The sequence below is a fragment of the Balaenoptera musculus genome, chromosome 3, assembly GCF_009873245.2.
Source record: "Balaenoptera musculus isolate JJ_BM4_2016_0621 chromosome 3, mBalMus1.pri.v3, whole genome shotgun sequence".
Lineage (NCBI taxonomy): Eukaryota > Metazoa > Chordata > Mammalia > Artiodactyla > Balaenopteridae > Balaenoptera > Balaenoptera musculus.
The window spans coordinates 21,463,949-21,482,367 of NC_045787.1; the positions used below are offsets into that span (position 1 = coordinate 21,463,949).

Below are 18,419 nucleotides of genomic sequence, written 5' to 3' on the forward strand. Positions count from 1 at the left end.
TTTGTGACCCAATATATGATCTATCCTGGAGAATGTTCCCTTGAGCCACTTGAGGAGAAAATATATTCTGTTGTTTTTGGATGGAATGTCCTATAAATATCAATTAAGTCCATCTTGTTTAATGTGTCATTTAAAGCTTGTGTTTCTTTATTTATTTTCATTTTGGATGATCTGTCCATTGGTGAAAGTGGGGTGTTAAGGTCCCCTACTATTATTATGTTGCTGTCAATTTCCCCTTTTATGGCTGTTAGCATTTGCCTTATGTATTGAGGTGCCCTACTTTGGGTGCGTAAATATTTACAATTGTTATATCTTCTTCTTGGTTTGATCCCTTGATCGTTATGTAGTGTTCTTGGTCTCTTGTAATAGTGTTTATGTTAAAGTCTATTTTGTCTGATATGAGAATTGCTACTCCAGCTTTCTTTTGATTTCCCTTTGCATGGAATATCTTTTTCCATCCCCTCACTTTCAGTCTGTATGTGTCCCTAAGTCTGAAGTGGGACTCTTGTAGACATCATATATATGGGTCTTGTTTTTCTATCCATTCAGCCAGTGTATGTTTTTGATTGGAGATTTAAACCATTTACATTTAAGGTAGTTATCGATATGTATGTTCCTATTACAATTTTCTCAATTGTTTTGGGTTTGTTATTGTAGGTCTTTTCCTTCTCTTGTGTTTCCTACCTAGAGAAGTTCCGTTAGCATATGTTGTAAAGCTGGTTTGGTTATGCTGAATTCTCTTAGCTTTTGCTTGTCTGTAAAGGTTTTAATTTCTCTGTTGAATCTGAGTGAGATCCTTGCTGGGTAGAGTAATCTTGGTTGTAGGTTTTTCCCTTTCATCACTTTAAATATGTCCTGCCACTCCCTTCTGGCTTGCAGAGTTTCTGCTGAAAGATCAGCTGTTAACCCTATGGGGTTTCCCTTGTATGTTATTTGTTGCTTTTCCCTTGCTGCTTTTAACATTTTTTCTTTGTATTTAATTTTTGATAGTTTGATTAATATGTGTCTTGGCATGTTTCTCCTTGGATTTATCCTGTATGGGACTCTCTGCACTTCCTGGACTTGATTGAGTATTTCCTTTCCCATGTTAGGGAAGTTTTCAACTATAATCTCTTCAAATATTTTCTCAGACCCTTCCTTTTTCTCTTCTTCTTTTGGGACCCCTATAATTCGAATGTTGGTGTGTTTAACATTGTCCCAGAGCTCTCTGAGACTGTCCTCAATTCTTTTCATTCTTTTTTCTTTATTCTGCTCTGTGGTAGTTATTTCCACGATTTTATCTTCCAGGTTACTTATCTGTTTTTCTGCCTCAGTTATTCTGCTATTGAGCTCGTTTAGGAGGTGCTCTGCCTTCTGTGGGCAAACAGGGAAGTAATCCCCTCTCCTTGTGCACCCTGAAACAATGGTCTCTTGCCTCTTAGGCAGGTCCAGACTTTTTCCCGGACTCCCTCCCAGCTAGCTATGGCACACTAACCCCCTTCAGGCTGTGTTCACACAGCCAACTCCAGTCTTTTCCCAGGGATCTGAACACGGAAACCCGAGCCTCACCCCCCTGTCCCCCTCCCCCCCACAGCGGGTGAGCAGACAAGCCTCTCAGGCTTATGAGTGCTGGTCAGCGCCAATACTCTGTGCGGGAATCTCTCCACTTTTTGCCCTCTGCACCCCTATTGCTGTGCTCTCCTCCGTGGCTCCGAAGCTTCCCCCCCACCCACCCTCTGTCACCGCCAGAGAAGGGGCTTCCTAGTGTGTGGAAACTTTTCTTCCTTCACAGCTTCCTCCCAGAGGTGCAGGTCCCGTCCCTATTCTTTTGTCTCTTTTTTTCTTTTTTTCTTTTGCCCTACCCAGGTATGTGGGGATTTTCTTGCCTTTTGGGAAGTCTGAGGTTTTCTGCCAGTGTTCAGTAGGTGTTCTGCAGGAGTTGTTACACATGTAGCTGTATTTTTGTTTTATTTGTGGGGAGGAAGGTGATCTCCACCTCTTACCCCTCCGCCATCTTGAAGGTCTCCATCTAGCATACTTTAGATGGAGGTTATAAACTGGGAAAGAGACCTAAGGTTGTTTAAAATTTGAACAGATTGTCAACATTTAAAAATTGATATTAGAGAGGAAAGTCTGTTTTCCTGGACTCTTTTGAAAAGCTGGAAGATGTGACAATACTGGGCAAATACCCATGTGATAGTGGTCCATAGGGTCTGAGAGGAGGCACCCCTGTTACACAAGGGACATATCAGTCGAATCTATGTATTCCACTATCCCATATTTACAGATTTACACTGAGGCTGACAATTGACGTTTTCATTTGCTATCCAGCCAGTTAAAATATAGTTTGTATATAAAAAAGTAAAAACTACACAAAGAAAGAAAACAACAACAACAACAATGAAACACTTGGTTTTCTTGAATAACAGGCCTTTGTAGTTATGTGTGATTCTTCTAGAGCAAGGAATTTAAAACTTTCTGAAGGAAGTGATATATAAGCTGAAACCTGAAGGAGGAACAAAGAAACAACACAGGTGAATTTAGCTGTTAGGCATTTATTCTCTCAAATAATAAATACTCACAAGTACCTAATATGTGGCAGGCATTGTGGTATATTGGTTTGGACATATACTTAGTTCCTGCTCTCATGGAGTTCACAGTCCACAAAGGAAAATGTATGTGCCAGACCCAGGATTTGGCAGGCATGAAATATGGAATTTGAATAAATTCACTATGGTTGAAGGTAGAGCCTGAGGGTGAAAAATGTTGATACATTACTTTGAAAAGAGAGATAGGATTTACACTGAAGCCCTTATAAGCCATGTTAAGAAAATATGACTTTTTCTAAAGACAAATAAATGAGAAGGCACTGCACGATTTTAGGGAACTAACATAACTCTGTGTGTGTGTGTGTGTTACACTTGATAAGGATATCTTTGACTGCAGATTGGAGAATTATTAAGAGAGGTGGAGCATGGAAGCATGTAGTCTGGTTAGTTTACTGTATCAGTAACAAAAGTGGGAGTGACTGTGGGCTGAAGTAGTTAAGATGGAGATGGTCAGGAGTGAACTGAATAAAGAGTTGCATGGTTCAGAAATAAGCATGAATATAGAGACATTCACCTCATCTTTCTCAGTGGCTAATACATTTCCTGGTACATAGGAGACATCAGCAATTTTGTTATAAATTATTTTGTTATAAGTTGTCTTATTTGTTATAAATTGTGCCTGGCTCACAATAGGCCCTCAATCAATATCATCAATGTGACAGACGAAGAAAGGTATTGATTGAAATGGCAATGAGCATAAGCTCTGGAATCAGACTGTTTGAATTCAGATTTCAGACAATGTTGTTTAATTTGATTCCGACTTTCATCAGCTGTGTAACATGGAGGCACATTATTTAACTTTATTGTGCCTCAGTTTCCTCAGCTGTAAAATAGGGCTTATATTTGTGCAAGGATTCAGTGTGATACTGCATGCAAAGGGCTTAGAGCAGAGCTTATCAAACACAGAGAGATCAAAAGTCCTGGGTCTGTCCTAATTAGCAAGATGGGCAGTTGTGCCTCTCTAACCTTTGATCCAAGTGAGTACAACCTAAGAGAAATTCTAGACACCAAAAAATAGCTGGATGTGAAAATATGAAGAGGGACAGTAAAGGCACGATAGAATATGGGTGGTGTAGTTACCATAGGCAACTCTTACAGTTCTAAGCCTATTAGAAACAGAAAAAAGATGGTTAAATACATCAGCTAAACTGTGGTTTCTCATGAACAATAATGTTCAGAGTAACAGAGAAATGTAACCAGACCAGAAAGTAGGATTACCTTAAATTACAATTACAATTACCTTAAATTACCTTAAAGCACAATTACAAAGGAGAGGAGCTACCAGAGAGCAGAAATAAGGAGAGTGCTCACACTGATTTGTCCTTCCTTTTAGATTTGAAAAACCATTCAACAGACAAAAGACAATAGACCAAAGTGTAACTCACTTGTTTGAAGTTAGCCACTGGTCTAAATAGATGTTGCCTTATGTAATAATGAGTAAAATTTATTGAGATGCAGCAAACTAACCAGTGATGCTGGCAAAGGAGCCTCCAGAAAGATTGAAAAGAAACAATCATAAAATATAAGTGATCAAAATATTTGAGTGGAAAAATTTTGATGTTTTCAGATTAAAGGGGCTTTTCTAAAGTAAGACCTTATCTTGACCAATGACAGCCCCTCCTTCCCTAAAGGTAGAACTGAATTGGAGGCTTGCAAATAGTTAATTTCCAAAGCAATATTAGGGAGTGAGCAATATAGAAATGGAACAGAGAGAGCAAAAATAAAAAGATAAAGAATTAGTTATGAAGGATGGTTTATGAAGTTGGTCACCAATTTGACAACTGATGTTTAATCCTGTGTGACATTCTGTGGAGACTTTGTAAAAGAATAGCAGAACTATACACAAGGATTGGGTTATTAAAGGGGAACCCTTATCCACTGTCCAGCATCCATCATTGGTCAAACATGGCATTTACAGGGTTCCTCTGTGAATGGCAGTTGTGTCACTTGGAAAAGTTTTAAGGTTGGTAGCAAAAGGCACTGCAGCCATGTGCTGGTAGGGTGAACATGTGAAGTAGGTAAAATCTGCTCTGAACCAATCAATTCGACATTGGCAGTTGGGGCTGGAAAGATTTAAGTGATCTACAAAAGGAGGCTAATACAGTCCCTAACATTATTAGGGAAAAGTGTTAACTATAAGAATGAGGAACATATCCTATAAGTCTTCAGTGAAGGAGGAGATTTTCTTCAGTCACTTCAAAATTTTTTTGCCTCAGACTCCTAAACAATAATGAATACTGCAAGAATGAGAAGAGTTTTACTCTGCTTTATTTGGAAGCTGTTATTACCCAATAACTTTATCCTCAGCAAATGAGTAAAGATTGTTTTTGTTGCAGTTGATGTTTTTGTTGTTGTTCTTAAAATGATGATAGAAAGACATTCTTGTACATGAAAGGGCTCAGATATCATTAGAGTCTTATACTCCTGGACAAAATATTATCTAAAGTTACTTTCAGGCAAGGAGGGTAGAATATGAAAAGGAACTACAACAATGCAGAAGAGAAAGTATGAAAGAACAGGAAGTAAAACACTGTGAGGGAGACAGAGAACCCTATAAAGTCTCACCTACTCCATTTTATCTAGAGTACTACATTCCTCTCCTTATTTTCTATCATAGTCAAACCATTCATTTCCTTCCTAAAGCTTACTGTTAATATTTTAAAATATTTATGTGTATAATAGATGAATTATTCTTATCTCCACTAAATTGTAAGGACCAGGAGCACTGAAAGTATATCTTTTCTTACCATTCTACAGTCAAGGCCGTGTTCGTTCTGTCAAATTATATGTTTATTGAATGAATTAATGCATTAATTTCCAGCTAATGGCAGGGGAGAGTGAAATTGTACTCCCAAATAGCATAATGTTCCACAAACTCAAAGAGTCTTTGAAGTTGCTTGATTTGTCTTAGAAATTCAAGCACATTTTGAATTTTATTACACATTCTATCCATGTTTGTACTGATTAACCAAAATAATGGTTTAATTTGCTTATCTGGAATAACATTCTTGCTTTAGCGAGATGGCGAATGTTTACTAATTAACAATTCAGCCCCTCCAGTGCTGCCTGCCTCTATTTAGAAGAAAAATGATAAAAATCTAAATATAATATATAATTAATGTTTTACTAGATAAATTCACACTTTTGAATAGCAGACATGTTTTTAGCTTTCAAATGGCTTTTAGAAATTTGATAAATCAAGATTTAAGGGTTCCTCCTCCCTTCTCCTGCAGAGTCTGCTCTCTCATATTTGAGTATCATGAAGCCTTAATCCCTTGCTTAACCATAAAACAATTTAAAATACATATATTTCAGGTATTACCAATATATAAAAGAGCCCTGCCATTTTGAATTTTTATATTTAGGACATGAAGTGTGAGAGTCACCTAGCTTCTGGCTGGTGAGCATTTTCCTCATTCCTTCCTGGGCATCATAGATGAGTAGACTCTTAGTAAAGTCTGATTTAAATTCTGATTCTTAGCATACTTTCTCATTCTGCTCCTCAAAGTGTGCAGCAATTAAAACACACACACATACTTATGAAATACTCAATTATCCAAATCATAAGTTAATAATTATAGTGAAGAGAATTCCATAGCTTTCTACCAAGATGTACCTTGCCACTCTTATTTAACACACCAGCCCTTCCTAACATACCCACATGTGCTGATAATGGGATTTAAACTAGGCACTTCTTTCTCATTCTATACCCTCCATGATAACAAGGACTCAGTCTTCTCAATCTGCTTTCCTTATTTATGCTATCTCCTTATTCCCTTAAAAACAAGAGATCCTTATCCTCTTGGATTCTATTCTAAGTGGTTCTAAGCTTAAGACTTTCTCTTCAAATCCAAAATGGGATAAGTCACTTAAAGTAGCTCTCTTAAGGAATTCCCTGGTGGCGCGGTGCTTAAGAATCCGCCTGCCAATGCAGGGGACATGGGTTCGAGCCCTGGTCCGGGAAGATCCCACATGCCACGGAGCAACTAATCCTGTGCTCCACAACTACTGAGCCTGCACTCCACAGCTACTGAAGCCTGCGCACCTAAAGCCTGTGCTCTACAACAAGAAAAGCCACTGCAATGAGAAGGCTGCGCACCACAACGAAGAGCAGCCTCTGCTCACCGCAACTAGAGAAAGCCCGTGTGCAGCAGCGAAGACCCAACGAGCCAAAAATAAGTTAATTAATTAAAAAAATAAATTAAATAGTTCTCTTATTTAAGTGGATTTTCATAATAATGTTTTAACAAAATGAAAAAAAAAAAACAGGAGATTCTCATTTTTTTTCTTTCATTTTGAAGGTCAATTTATTAGGATTGCTTTTCATTGACTTATTTCAATTTTAATGATTTTTTAAGAACATAGGTATCTAAAAATTAAATTGAGGTCATCACCTTTTTCAAAAAGAAATAATATGTTATTATATAATTAACGTGTTTTATTATGTCTCGTTGAACGATAAAAATTCCTTTGTAATCAGTTATTCAATAATATAATGTAACAAAATTGTATTTCACTTTCATTGTCTCATGTAAAACATTAAAAAGTAGTATCATTTGTGCATATAGTATTATGTATTGTATGAATAGTGTTTTCTTCTTAGTATAAATCAGTTTATCTTAATTTTAAATTTTATTTTTTTCTGTATTTTTCTACAACCAACTGTGACATGACTTTCAATATCAATAAATTATTAGTATATTTCAAAACATATAAATTAGCTTTCTTAAAAGTTAATTACTCACTAAATGTTTCTATGTATTCCTCTGTGTGTGTTTCTTACTTCATACCTACTGTGAAAACAATCTTGTTTTTGAGAAATATTCTCAGACACTAAATAAATATATAGATAATTCCTTGATGATTGATAATTGAAAATCTACTAGAAAAATATTTCAAGGGATATTTAGAATCCTTTGAGGTAGTTTTGTCTAGTAATTCAATTTATAATCTGACTCCGTATAGTAAGTGGTATCTTATGAGAAGATATTGTCCTGAATCTATTATTCTTTTATAATTTATGTATTCTGTATCTTTAAGTAATTTATGTAGAGAAAATAAACTGGGTCTCTCCAATCCAATTATAAACTAATCACCATAAAAACAAAATGCTAAGCACATTGGTGTAAAATGGTCCTAAATTATATCACTAGAAAGTGTTTACATAATAGGTTTTCATTTTGGTTTTCTAAAGAAAGCAGATACTTACTTTTGACAATTTAAATACTGGAATTCAATGACAGGATAAAATATTATTTCAAGACAGATACACATGGTTCCAGTAGACCTTTGTGTAATGATTATTAACCCTAGGTAACCTAAGTACAAATAGGTGTAAAAAGACTTGGTAATTGGTCTACCTGCATAGGTGTGGTCAGTGACAGAGCAGAACTGAGACGTGTGCTGTTCTGACTCCATAGCCCATTTTTCTTTTTAGGTATGATGAGTTTCTCAGCAATTGTACAACATCATCAGTTGTCTATATGAGTGCTTCTGTCCTTTGTTAGCTACTACGCAAAATAGTTAACAGACATACTTTTTCAGTATTAGCTTCCAAAATGAGAAAAAACATAAATGTGTATTTAATACAATTAGAGCAATAATTTTAAATACCCCAAATATACATTTGAAGGGAAAAGTAATACATACCTTGTGGGGAGATAATTTTTTGTATGTAATGAAGATTAAATTGAGGTATTTAGAAATTGTTTGTCGAGGTGTTCAGTTCTATCGCCAGTATAAAGGGAAAAAATCAATGATATAGAAAGTAATTTACTGAAGGTGGTAACCCCACTTTGAAAATGTAAAAAATCATTCTTTAATTTGTTATTTAATTAATTTCTACACTGTAGGGGGTCCAGGAGAACCTAATTATCACTCCTCCCTAAAGAATTCTAATTAATTAGAATTTCATTTAATAGACATATTCTTCAAATGGGAATAAAAAGTATCTTTTTTTCTGCTATTGCTAGACTGGAGAACTTGTTTCCTAGGTAAGGATAAAAACTGTATTAAACAAATTCCATAATGAAGTAAAATAATCTGTATTCTTTCCTCCATCTCTTATATGAATATACAGTTGGAGAATATGCCCCAGTAGTGGGTGGATACATGGAGAGCTTCATGGTAGGGGTGAGGATGCAGGTAATGGAGAATTCCTGCTGCAAGGACCTTAAGTATCAGAATAATGTATGGTTTGTATCCATCCCAGATATTTGCTACAAACTTGGCAGAAATGAGCTGTACACTTTCAGAGTGTGTGTTACCAGATCTTCTCCTGAAATATCTGCTTCAGAGGAGAATTGTTTCAAGTGGTGAGCTGAGGGGCCTAAACTAGGAAATGTGCTCAATGTAACCAAATTTGTTGTTAAAAATTTGGTAAATATCAACTGAATTCGCAGAGTAACCTGAAGAAGAAATTTTTAGGTTTTGATTGGTCTTAGAATAAGAAGCTTCAATTTTATCAGTCATTTGCCTTTTTTATTTAATAAAAAATATAGCAAACACTTGACTGCTTAGTAAGGGACGGGACTATTTAATCTTTACACCAGCTCTATAAGCTAGGTTTTACTAGGGTCATCTTTTCCTTTATTGAAAATCAGAAGTTTGGAGGTTAAATACCTTGTCCAAAGTCTTTAGAGTAATTAAGGTTGATGGAGTTTTTATTATAACCCAAGCCAATTAAATTTAAGAATCATTAGTTTCATCATCATGTAATATCATTCTTGAGTTTGCAGTCACATTTGAATACCTTGAGAGTATTCTTCCAATACATTATTCAAAATAATAAGGTAGGGTTTCATACATATTCAATTTCATGCTAAAAATCTAAAAGAATAGCATTACAATTTCTGAAAGTCTTGAACTTGGTGTCAGCAGAACATCCCATAAGATTAAGTTGCTTAAATTATTAACATTTCTGAAGATCATTTCATTAATATATGATAGTTAAAATATAGTATGTTTTTTGCCTGCCGTTAGGAGCTATAGAGTTCCTTGCCTGTGGATCTGTGTCACACTACCTTTATTTTTTCTAAAGTGGGAAATTAAGTCTTATTTTAATTTTAATATCCTGTGTTTATCACATGACCATAACATAGCACTAGTAAGAGGGTGTAGAATTAATGTATGCATCCATGAATTAATAAATTATAATTATAGTATTATTAATTATAATTAATTATAAGTAACCAAATTAGGAATCTGTCAATTTAAGAAGCATTATGTATATAAATAGATGATCATATTTTAAAATACCATGCAAACATATTTTGCATGCAATTCCAAAATGACTTAAATTACATTTTAACAAGCAATTATGAAACAGAGCTTGTATATTTCCAAAAATGGCCATTTTGAAAAAAATTACACTCAAGGATGCATATAAATATGGTTAGTATTAATACATTACAAGTTGAGTCATAGGACTTTATATTCTCACATTATGAATTTTATCATATGTCTTACTTATTACACTGGCATAATTATTAATTGTGCCCAAATTTACTCTCTAAAGTATTAAAGAAACCTTTAAAAAGCAGTTTATCCCAATGCTGCTTAATCTATTATGGAGAATAGAGAATAAAGGAAAACTTCCAAATTAATTTTATGATGAAACCATAAAATTCTTTAAGAAAATTGTCAAGAACTACACCAAAAAGAAAGCCATATACCAGGCTCATTTATGAATATAAATTCAGAAATATTAAATGAAAAATACCAAACAGAATTCAATAGCATATTGAAAAGTAAAAAAAATTAAAAACATGACTAAATATAGTTTCAACTATCCCAGAAATCCAAGCATTTCAATAGAAGCAACTGTTTCAATATAGTCCAATCATAATAATATAAGGAGAATCACATAAATATTTAAAATATTTTATTAATTTTATAAATTATAAAAAATGAAAAAATGCCCATTTGTGGTAGAGTGCTAAATAAAATAATAATTGATAGAACAATATGCATTCACCCAAAGATGTTTATCTAATTTTAATGGAAAAACATAAAAACCTTTTCTGCTACTGTCAAATATATAAGGCGTTTCCATGTTCACTACTATTTAAAATAATATAAGAAACATAGTCAATGCAATTGGAGAAGAGAAAAAAAACATAGAATTTGAGAGAAAGAATAAACATTATAGATTGATGTCACAGACTAAATAATCCAATGAAAACTACCATGAAAAATAGGAAAAACTTACTAAAGTAATAACAATGAAAAGTACATAAAAACCAATAGTTTACATATAGGCAAAGAAAGCCTATCAAAAAAGATAAAAAATATAGAGAAAAACCCCCATTTACAATAAAAAAACAACAATTTACAGGATGACTGGAAGTAAAATTAGAAAGAAATCAATTAAAGTAGATGTTAACATCTATAAAACTTTCCTGAATCAAAAGAAAGTAGATTTGAAAAAAATGAAAAATTCTCTTTGAATAGGAGTGATCAATATAATAGGTATTACATTTTTATAGGTTAATTTATAAATTTATTACAATTCCAAATAAAGTGCTGTCATTTTCCACTTTTTAATAGTTATTAAAATCATTTACAAAGTTTATTTTGAACAACAAATATGCCAAAAGAAGAGCAACGAGGGGAATTACTTCTTTAAGACATCAAATGTACTATTAGGCCTCTATAATGTAAATAATTTGGAACTGTCCACACATACAGAAATACATTTCAAAAAAAAAGAATAGAACATCCAGGAAAAAACAAGATTGCTATATACCAAGAGTTCATATATATACCACTGTTTATATAATTTCAAGTGACACCATAGTGGGTTCTACTCTAACATATAAGACCCTGGAAGTCATAGCTTCCACCCTCATTACAAGAAAAAAAAATCTCTGAAAAACTGAAAATCAGCAAACTCTTCTTAGATCTATCAGAGAATTGAGGTCACAAGGCAAACTGTCTCAGAAAACAGGGGGAAAAGGCAAGTACAGAGAATCATGATTATCAGGAGAGAAGCCACTGAAGACAGTGACTGGTAGAAAGCCCAAACAGTTGCTGATGATCTGCTTGTAGACTGAGTGTGGAACAGACTGAAAGTTAAATTCCTATAGGCCCAGTATAAGGGCAGCCCCCACAGTTTCATTAGTTTACCTTCAGGAATACCACCAGGTTCACACTGCAAAAATTGGAAAAACATCCCCTTTCCTCAGCCCTACTCCCCAGTAGTTCAGGCAGAGAAAGGGGAAAAGTAACCACTTTGAAAATGCTCAAGGGAGAGAAATTATTTTGAAATCACCATATCCAACTACACATAGAACACTTAAAAGTAAACAATAAGAAAATAAACAACCCACATGAAATGCAGGAAATATCTGAACAGATAGACCACCAAAGAAGATATATAGATGGCAAGTGAGCTTAGGAAATGATGGTCAACATCATTTGTAATTAAGAAGCTGCACATCAGGACTGCCAGTTCCCAGTCCTGCATGTTAGGGGCTTGAAAGCCTGCCCTAATAACAAGTAAAAAGCTGAACAATGTGAAAAATCAACTCTTCTTAGATATGTCAGAGAAGTGAGGTCACAGGGCAAATTGCTTCTCTAAAAGTTGGAGAGGCAGACAGGTAGATAGAACTGCAGCTTTCCAGAGCAAAAATAAGGGGGCAGAGGTCTCCATGGGATTCAATACCAGGGCAGGAAAATCTGAATTGAAAAATTGCTGGACCATCAGTGATAACAAGTTTGTGAGTTTAAAACTCCATGGGGGAGCCCCACACTTTAGTTTTATTTCCTGTAGCTCTTCCAGTTTCCCAAGGTGAATACTGGAGAAATATTCCCTTTGGTTTCCTACAAACCAAAGTAAAGTAACCACTTTGAAAGTAACCACTGGGAAAGTAACCAAGTGGGAAAGTAACCACTTTGAAATATGCCAGAGCATTCCATTCTTCTTAACAAGACCTACCCTCAAAAGGAACTATTTCACCACAGCCTATTGGGGTTTAGTCAGAGACTCACTGATCTAGGGCAAGGGAAATACCCAAATCCAGCCTCCTCTAGCCTTCTAACGGCGGTGGAAATACCCAACTCCAGTCCCCTCCACCCATACTATCCCACCTAAGATGGGGGTGGGAGGATTGACAGGTACTTGTGATATTCACAGGCTCACAAAAAGACTAGTACCTAATCATAGGACTACAGAATGCTTCCGCTGCCCCTACACCTCACCACTGCATCACTAAAAGACTAATTACTATAGTTCCCTTTACCGAGCACATCATGTCCAACTTTCAACAAAATGTTGCAAGGCATAGTAAAAGACAAAAACAAAGTTTGAAGATACAAAACAAGACTGAAAACCAGACTCAGATATAGCAGGGATTTTGGAATTATCAGACAGTGAATTTAAAACAACTTTGATTAAAACGTTAAAGGCTTTAATAGAAAAAAAAATAGACAATATTCAAGAACATAAGGATAATCTAAACAAGGAGATGGAAAGAATCAGAAAGAAACTGCTAGAGATCAAAAACACTAAACAGAAATAAAAAATGTCTTTGATGCACTTACTACTAGAATGGATACAGCTAAAGAATCTCTGAGCTTGAAAATATGTCAATAGAAACTTCCAAAACTGAAAGCAAAGAGAACAGAGACTGAAAAAAATGCAACAGAATATCTAAGAAATGTGGGGTAAGAACAAAAACTGTAACATAGCATATAATGTAACATACATATATAGGGATATCAGGAAAGAAAGAGAGAAAGGAACAGAAGCAGTATTTGAAGCAATAATGATGGAGAATTTCCCTAAATTAATACCAAACCGCCAAACCAGACACCAAACCACAGATGCACGAAGCTCAAGAACACCAGGCAGGAAAAATGCCAAGATAAAACAAAACAAAACAACAACAACAAAATTATACCTAAGTATATCATATCTGCAGAATATCAAAGATAAAGAAATAATCTTGAGAGGAACTGCAAATTAAACTACAATTTGTTACTACTACACCGCTATTAAAATCCAAAAAACACTGACAATACCAAATTCTAGCAAGAATGTAAAGCAACAGGAACTTTCATTCATTGCTGGCAGGAATGTTAAATGGAGCAGCCACTTTGCAAGGCTTTTTGATAGTTTGTTACAAAGCTAAACACAGTCTTGCCATATGATCTAGCTAAGCTCCTCAGTATTTACTGCAATGAATTGAAAACTAATATTCACACAAAAATCTTCGTGTGACTATTGACAGTAGTTTTACACATAGTTGCCAGAATGGAAGCAGTCAATAAGTCCCTAAATTGATGAATGGATAAACAAACTACCATGTTTATATCTATACAATGGAATATTATTCAGTAATAAAAAGAAATGAACTATCAAGCCATGAAAATACGCGGAGGTATCTTGCATGTATGTTGCTAAGTGAAAGAAGCCAGTCTAAAAGGGCCACTTACTGTATGATTTTAACTATGTAATATTCATGAAAAAGCAGAACTATAAGGATGATAAAAATATCAGTGATTTCCAGGGTTTGCACAAGTAGAAGGAGAGATAAGTGAAGCACAAAGAAATTTGGAATGGTGATGAAACTATTCTATATTTAGAGAAATCAGAAATGTGGTTTGTGATTGCTTCTGGGGAAAAAATTGCCCTAAGAGGTACATAAAGAAATGCTTTTAGCTAATACTAAGGTGGTAAACATATTGCAATATATAAATATATTGAATCAACATATTGTACACCTTAAACTTGCATGATTTTATATGTCAATTATATCTAAATTTAAAACAAATAAAACAAACAAAAAAACACTTAAAACCATCTAATATACCATTTAAAATAAAAAGAAGTTCTCTGGGATAAAGGAAATCTTAAAAGTCTCAACTGATAGATAAATAGATCTAAAGATTATATATATGTAAAAACTCATCCAATATACACATAAGATCTGTGAAATTCACTAAGTGCAAATTATATTTCTAATTTTAAAAACTGAGAAAGAAAAAGAAAAAAAAGAGAGACTTGAGGGTTATATCATCCAATTATATACACAGATATTACTTAGCTTTGTCTTCAAACTGTTAAAAAAGAAATTAAAAATGGATTTATAATACAATCTATATCATGTGAACAATGGAAGCAACCTAAATGTCCATCAACAGATGAATGGATAAAGAAGATGTGCACATATATACAATGGAATATTACTCAGCCATAAAAAGAAATGAAATTGAGTTACTTGTAGTGAGGTGGATGGACCTAGAGTCTGTCATACAGAGTGAAGTAAGTCAGAAAGAGAAAAACAAATACCGTATGCTAACACATATATATGGAATCTAAATTAAAAAAAAAAAAAGGGTTCTGACGAACCTAGGGACAGGACAAGAATACAGACACGGACATAGAGAATGGACTTGAGGTCACGGGGAGGGGGAAGGGTAAGCTGGGATGAAGTGAGAGAGTGGCACTGACATATATACACTACCAAATGTAAAATAGATAGCTAGTGGGAAGCAGCTGCATAGCACAGGGAGATCAGCGTGTGCTTTGTGACCACCTATAGGGGTGGGATAGGGAAAGTGGGCAGGAGATGCAAGAGGGAGGGGATATGGGCATATATGTATACATATAGCTGATTCACTTTGCTATACAGCAGAAACTAACACAACATTGTAAAGCAATTATACTCCAATAAATATGTTAAAAAAATAAAATAAAGCCCTCCCAAGTTTCTACAGTTATCAATTCGTGTTGGATCTTGAATGCAGACACCTAACTACAAAGGTAGTTCAAATTTTCGAAAGAATAAAGTGTATTCTTTGTATTGTGGCCCATTATATTTTAACTGCATTCCTTCAATTCTCCAGTAACTAGACCCTTGCTTTATTACTTAACAGCTAAACAATAATAAATGTTTTATTGGAATACTTAATATCTTGGTTTTTAAATTATTTTATTTATTTATTTATTTATGGCTGTGTTAGGTCTTCATTTCTGCACGAGGGCTTTCTCTAGTTGCGGCAAGCGGGGGCCACTCCTCATCGCGGTGCGCGGGCCTCTCACTATCCTGGCCTCTCTTGTTGCGGAGCACAGGCTCCAGACGCGCAGGCTCAGCAATTGTGGCTCACGGGCCTAGTTGCTCCGTGGCATGTGGGATCCTCCCAGACCAGGGCTCGAACCCGTGTCCCCTGCATTGGCAGGCAGATTCTCAACCACTGTGCCACCAGGGAAGCCCAATATCTTGGTTTTAATCCTTGCATGGTAATCTTCTTTATGTTGTTCAATTAATCTTCATTTAACTTGTGCCTATCTGGCTTTTTCCTCAATAGTCTTTCATTTTAGCGTTCTAATTTCTCAATCTTAAACCAATTTGGGATTCCATACATCAATAGGTCCATGACTTTTTTTCATATTTAAATTTTTATCAGTTATTAGACTCTGTTTTTCCCACTTAGTACTTTTCTGTGTGATCTCTTTTGGAATCTATAAATCTCTGATTCAGACAAGTGGGTGCTTAATAAAAGCTTATTAATAATATATACACAGGAGCGGGTGGGGTCAGGCGGTTTGAATGAGACGAAGACGGAACCGGAGCCGGGACCGGGCAGCGGACGCGGTCCAGCCGAGAGCCGAAGATGGCAGTGAATGTGTACTCAACGTCGGTCACCAGGGATAACCGCAGTCGACATGACATGCTGGCCTGGATCAATGAGTCTCTGCAGTTGAATCTGACAGAGATTGAACAGCTGTGCTCAGGGGCTGCCTATTGTCAGTTTATGGACATGCTGTTCCCTGGCTCCATTGCCTTGAAGGAAGTGAAATTCCAAGCTAAGCTAGAACATGGATACATCCAGAACTTCAAAATACTACAAGCAGGTTTTAAGAGGATGGGTGTTGACAAAATAATTCCTGTGGACAAATTAGTAAAAGGAAAGTTTCAGGACAATTTTGAATTCGTTCAGTGGTTCAAGAAGTTTTTTGATGCAAACTATGATGGGAAAGACTATGACCCTGTAGCTGCCAGACAAGGTCAAGAAACTGCGGTGGCCCCCTGCCTTGTTGCTCCAGCTCTGAACAAACCGAAGAAACCTCTCAGCTCTAGCAGTGCAGCTCCACAGAGGCCCATTGCAACACACAGAACTACTGCAACCCCTAAGGCTGGCCCGGGCGTGATGCCGAAGAATCCTGGTGTGGGGAACGGGGATGACGAAGCAGCCGAATTGATGCAGCAGGTCAACGTATTGAAACTTACCATCAAAGACTTGGAGAAAGAGAGTTCTACTTTGGAAAGCTAAGGAACATTGAATTGATTTGCCAGGAGAACGAGGGGGAAAACAACCCTGTATTGCAGAGGATTGTGGATATTCTCTATGCCACAGATGAAGGCTTCGTGATACCTGATGAAGGGGGCCCGCAGGAGGAACAAGAAGAGTATCAACAGCCTGGACCAGCCGAGCATCATCCGAATTCTTCACTCCAAAGCATGTGCTTAACTGTAAAATATTCCCTTTTATTATTCTTAGAGGACTCACTGATTTCTTTTCATAAGTAAAAAGTACCTCTTCTTAAAGTGCACTTTGCAGAAGTTTCACTCCTTTTCCAATACGTTTGAGTTAGGAGCTTTTACCTTGTAGCAGAGCAGTATTAACATCTAGTTGGTTCACCCAGGGAACAAAGAGGCTGACCATGGGGCTCACTGTGTAGATGGCGGTAGCACTGATGGCTGGAGAAGGTGGAGACCTCAGCAGAGAAATGTAAAGACTGATTGGAATTTTAAGCTAATGTGAAATCTTGACAGAGAACGTTTTAATAAATAAATGCCTTAAGAGTATTTAAAAGATGCTTCCATATTTCAAAATGTAAAATGTAACATGACAGTAGCTTTTGTGTGTTTGACATTGTGTCTGGGAAGGAAGGGCCAGAACCTGGAACCTTTGGGACCTGCTGTTCCCAGCCCTCACGGGGCTGCCTGGTCCTCACAGGCCCAGACCTTGGCCCAAGAGGAAAGTTTGAAAAGTTGCTTTGTAAAGCCATTTAGTGTCCTTGACCAGCTGCATCCCTGATAAGAAGCAATAGACATTGTTGCCTGGATGAATAGAGGGTGTGTTTCAGCCCTGAGACGTTTTGAGTCGAAGAGCTTGATTTTCATAGAACATTTCTCTGGTGAATTTTCCAGTTATCCCCGATATTTCTATGTACTGTGTTTTGTTGTTGTTGTTGTTTTGAAATGAGGTGTGTCCAGTTCTTAAATCTAACAACTACTTTTGGGGACTTGCCCACATCTCTGGGATCTGAATGGGGGTTGTGTCCCATTTTACTGTCTTTTAAGTTTACATTTAACATGTTTCTCTTCTCTGCTGTCCTTGCCCACTGGGGACTCCTCTTTGGCTCCTTAAAGTTTGCTGCTTAGCGTGGAAGTTCAGCAGGCAGGTGATCATGCTGCAAGTTCTTTCTGGACTTCTGGCAAAGGGAGTGATCAGTGAAGGAAGGCCACTGCTACCTTGGGATCTGCAAGGCTGGGTGTTTTCGGTACCCGCTGTCCACAGCCCTCCACTGTTGTCGAAATACTTTGCCAGTGCACTAATCTCTTTGGAGATAAAAATGTTAGCGTGTTACTAAATGTTAATTTTCTTTTGCAGAAGATACAGTACCATGTCTGAGTTAATTATTAATATTTAAAATATTTCATTCCTTAACTCCCTCATTTGCTTTGCCCACAGCCTATTCAGTTCCTTTGTTCAGCAGAATTCTGCAAAATGTGTGTTACCCACTACTGAGATTGTTCTGCCTCTGATGTATTTGTATTGATTTGTTTCTGGTGGTAGCTTGTCCTAAAATGTGTGTAGCAA

At 36.1% G+C, this 18,419-nt stretch overlaps 1 protein-coding gene across 1 annotated transcript; it reads left to right on the forward strand.

Annotated features, from left to right (window-relative positions):
• The first annotated feature begins 16,157 nt into the window (after positions 1-16,157).
• LOC118891764 (microtubule-associated protein RP/EB family member 1-like) lies at positions 16,158-18,128 on the forward strand. The gene is given in 3 exon segments (XM_036845465.1): positions 16,158-16,842; positions 16,845-17,055; positions 17,969-18,128. Coding segments are annotated over 3 exon segments (933 nt in total). The 5' UTR covers positions 16,158-16,205; the 3' UTR covers positions 18,054-18,128.
• Positions 18,129-18,419: the final 291 nt, after the last annotated feature.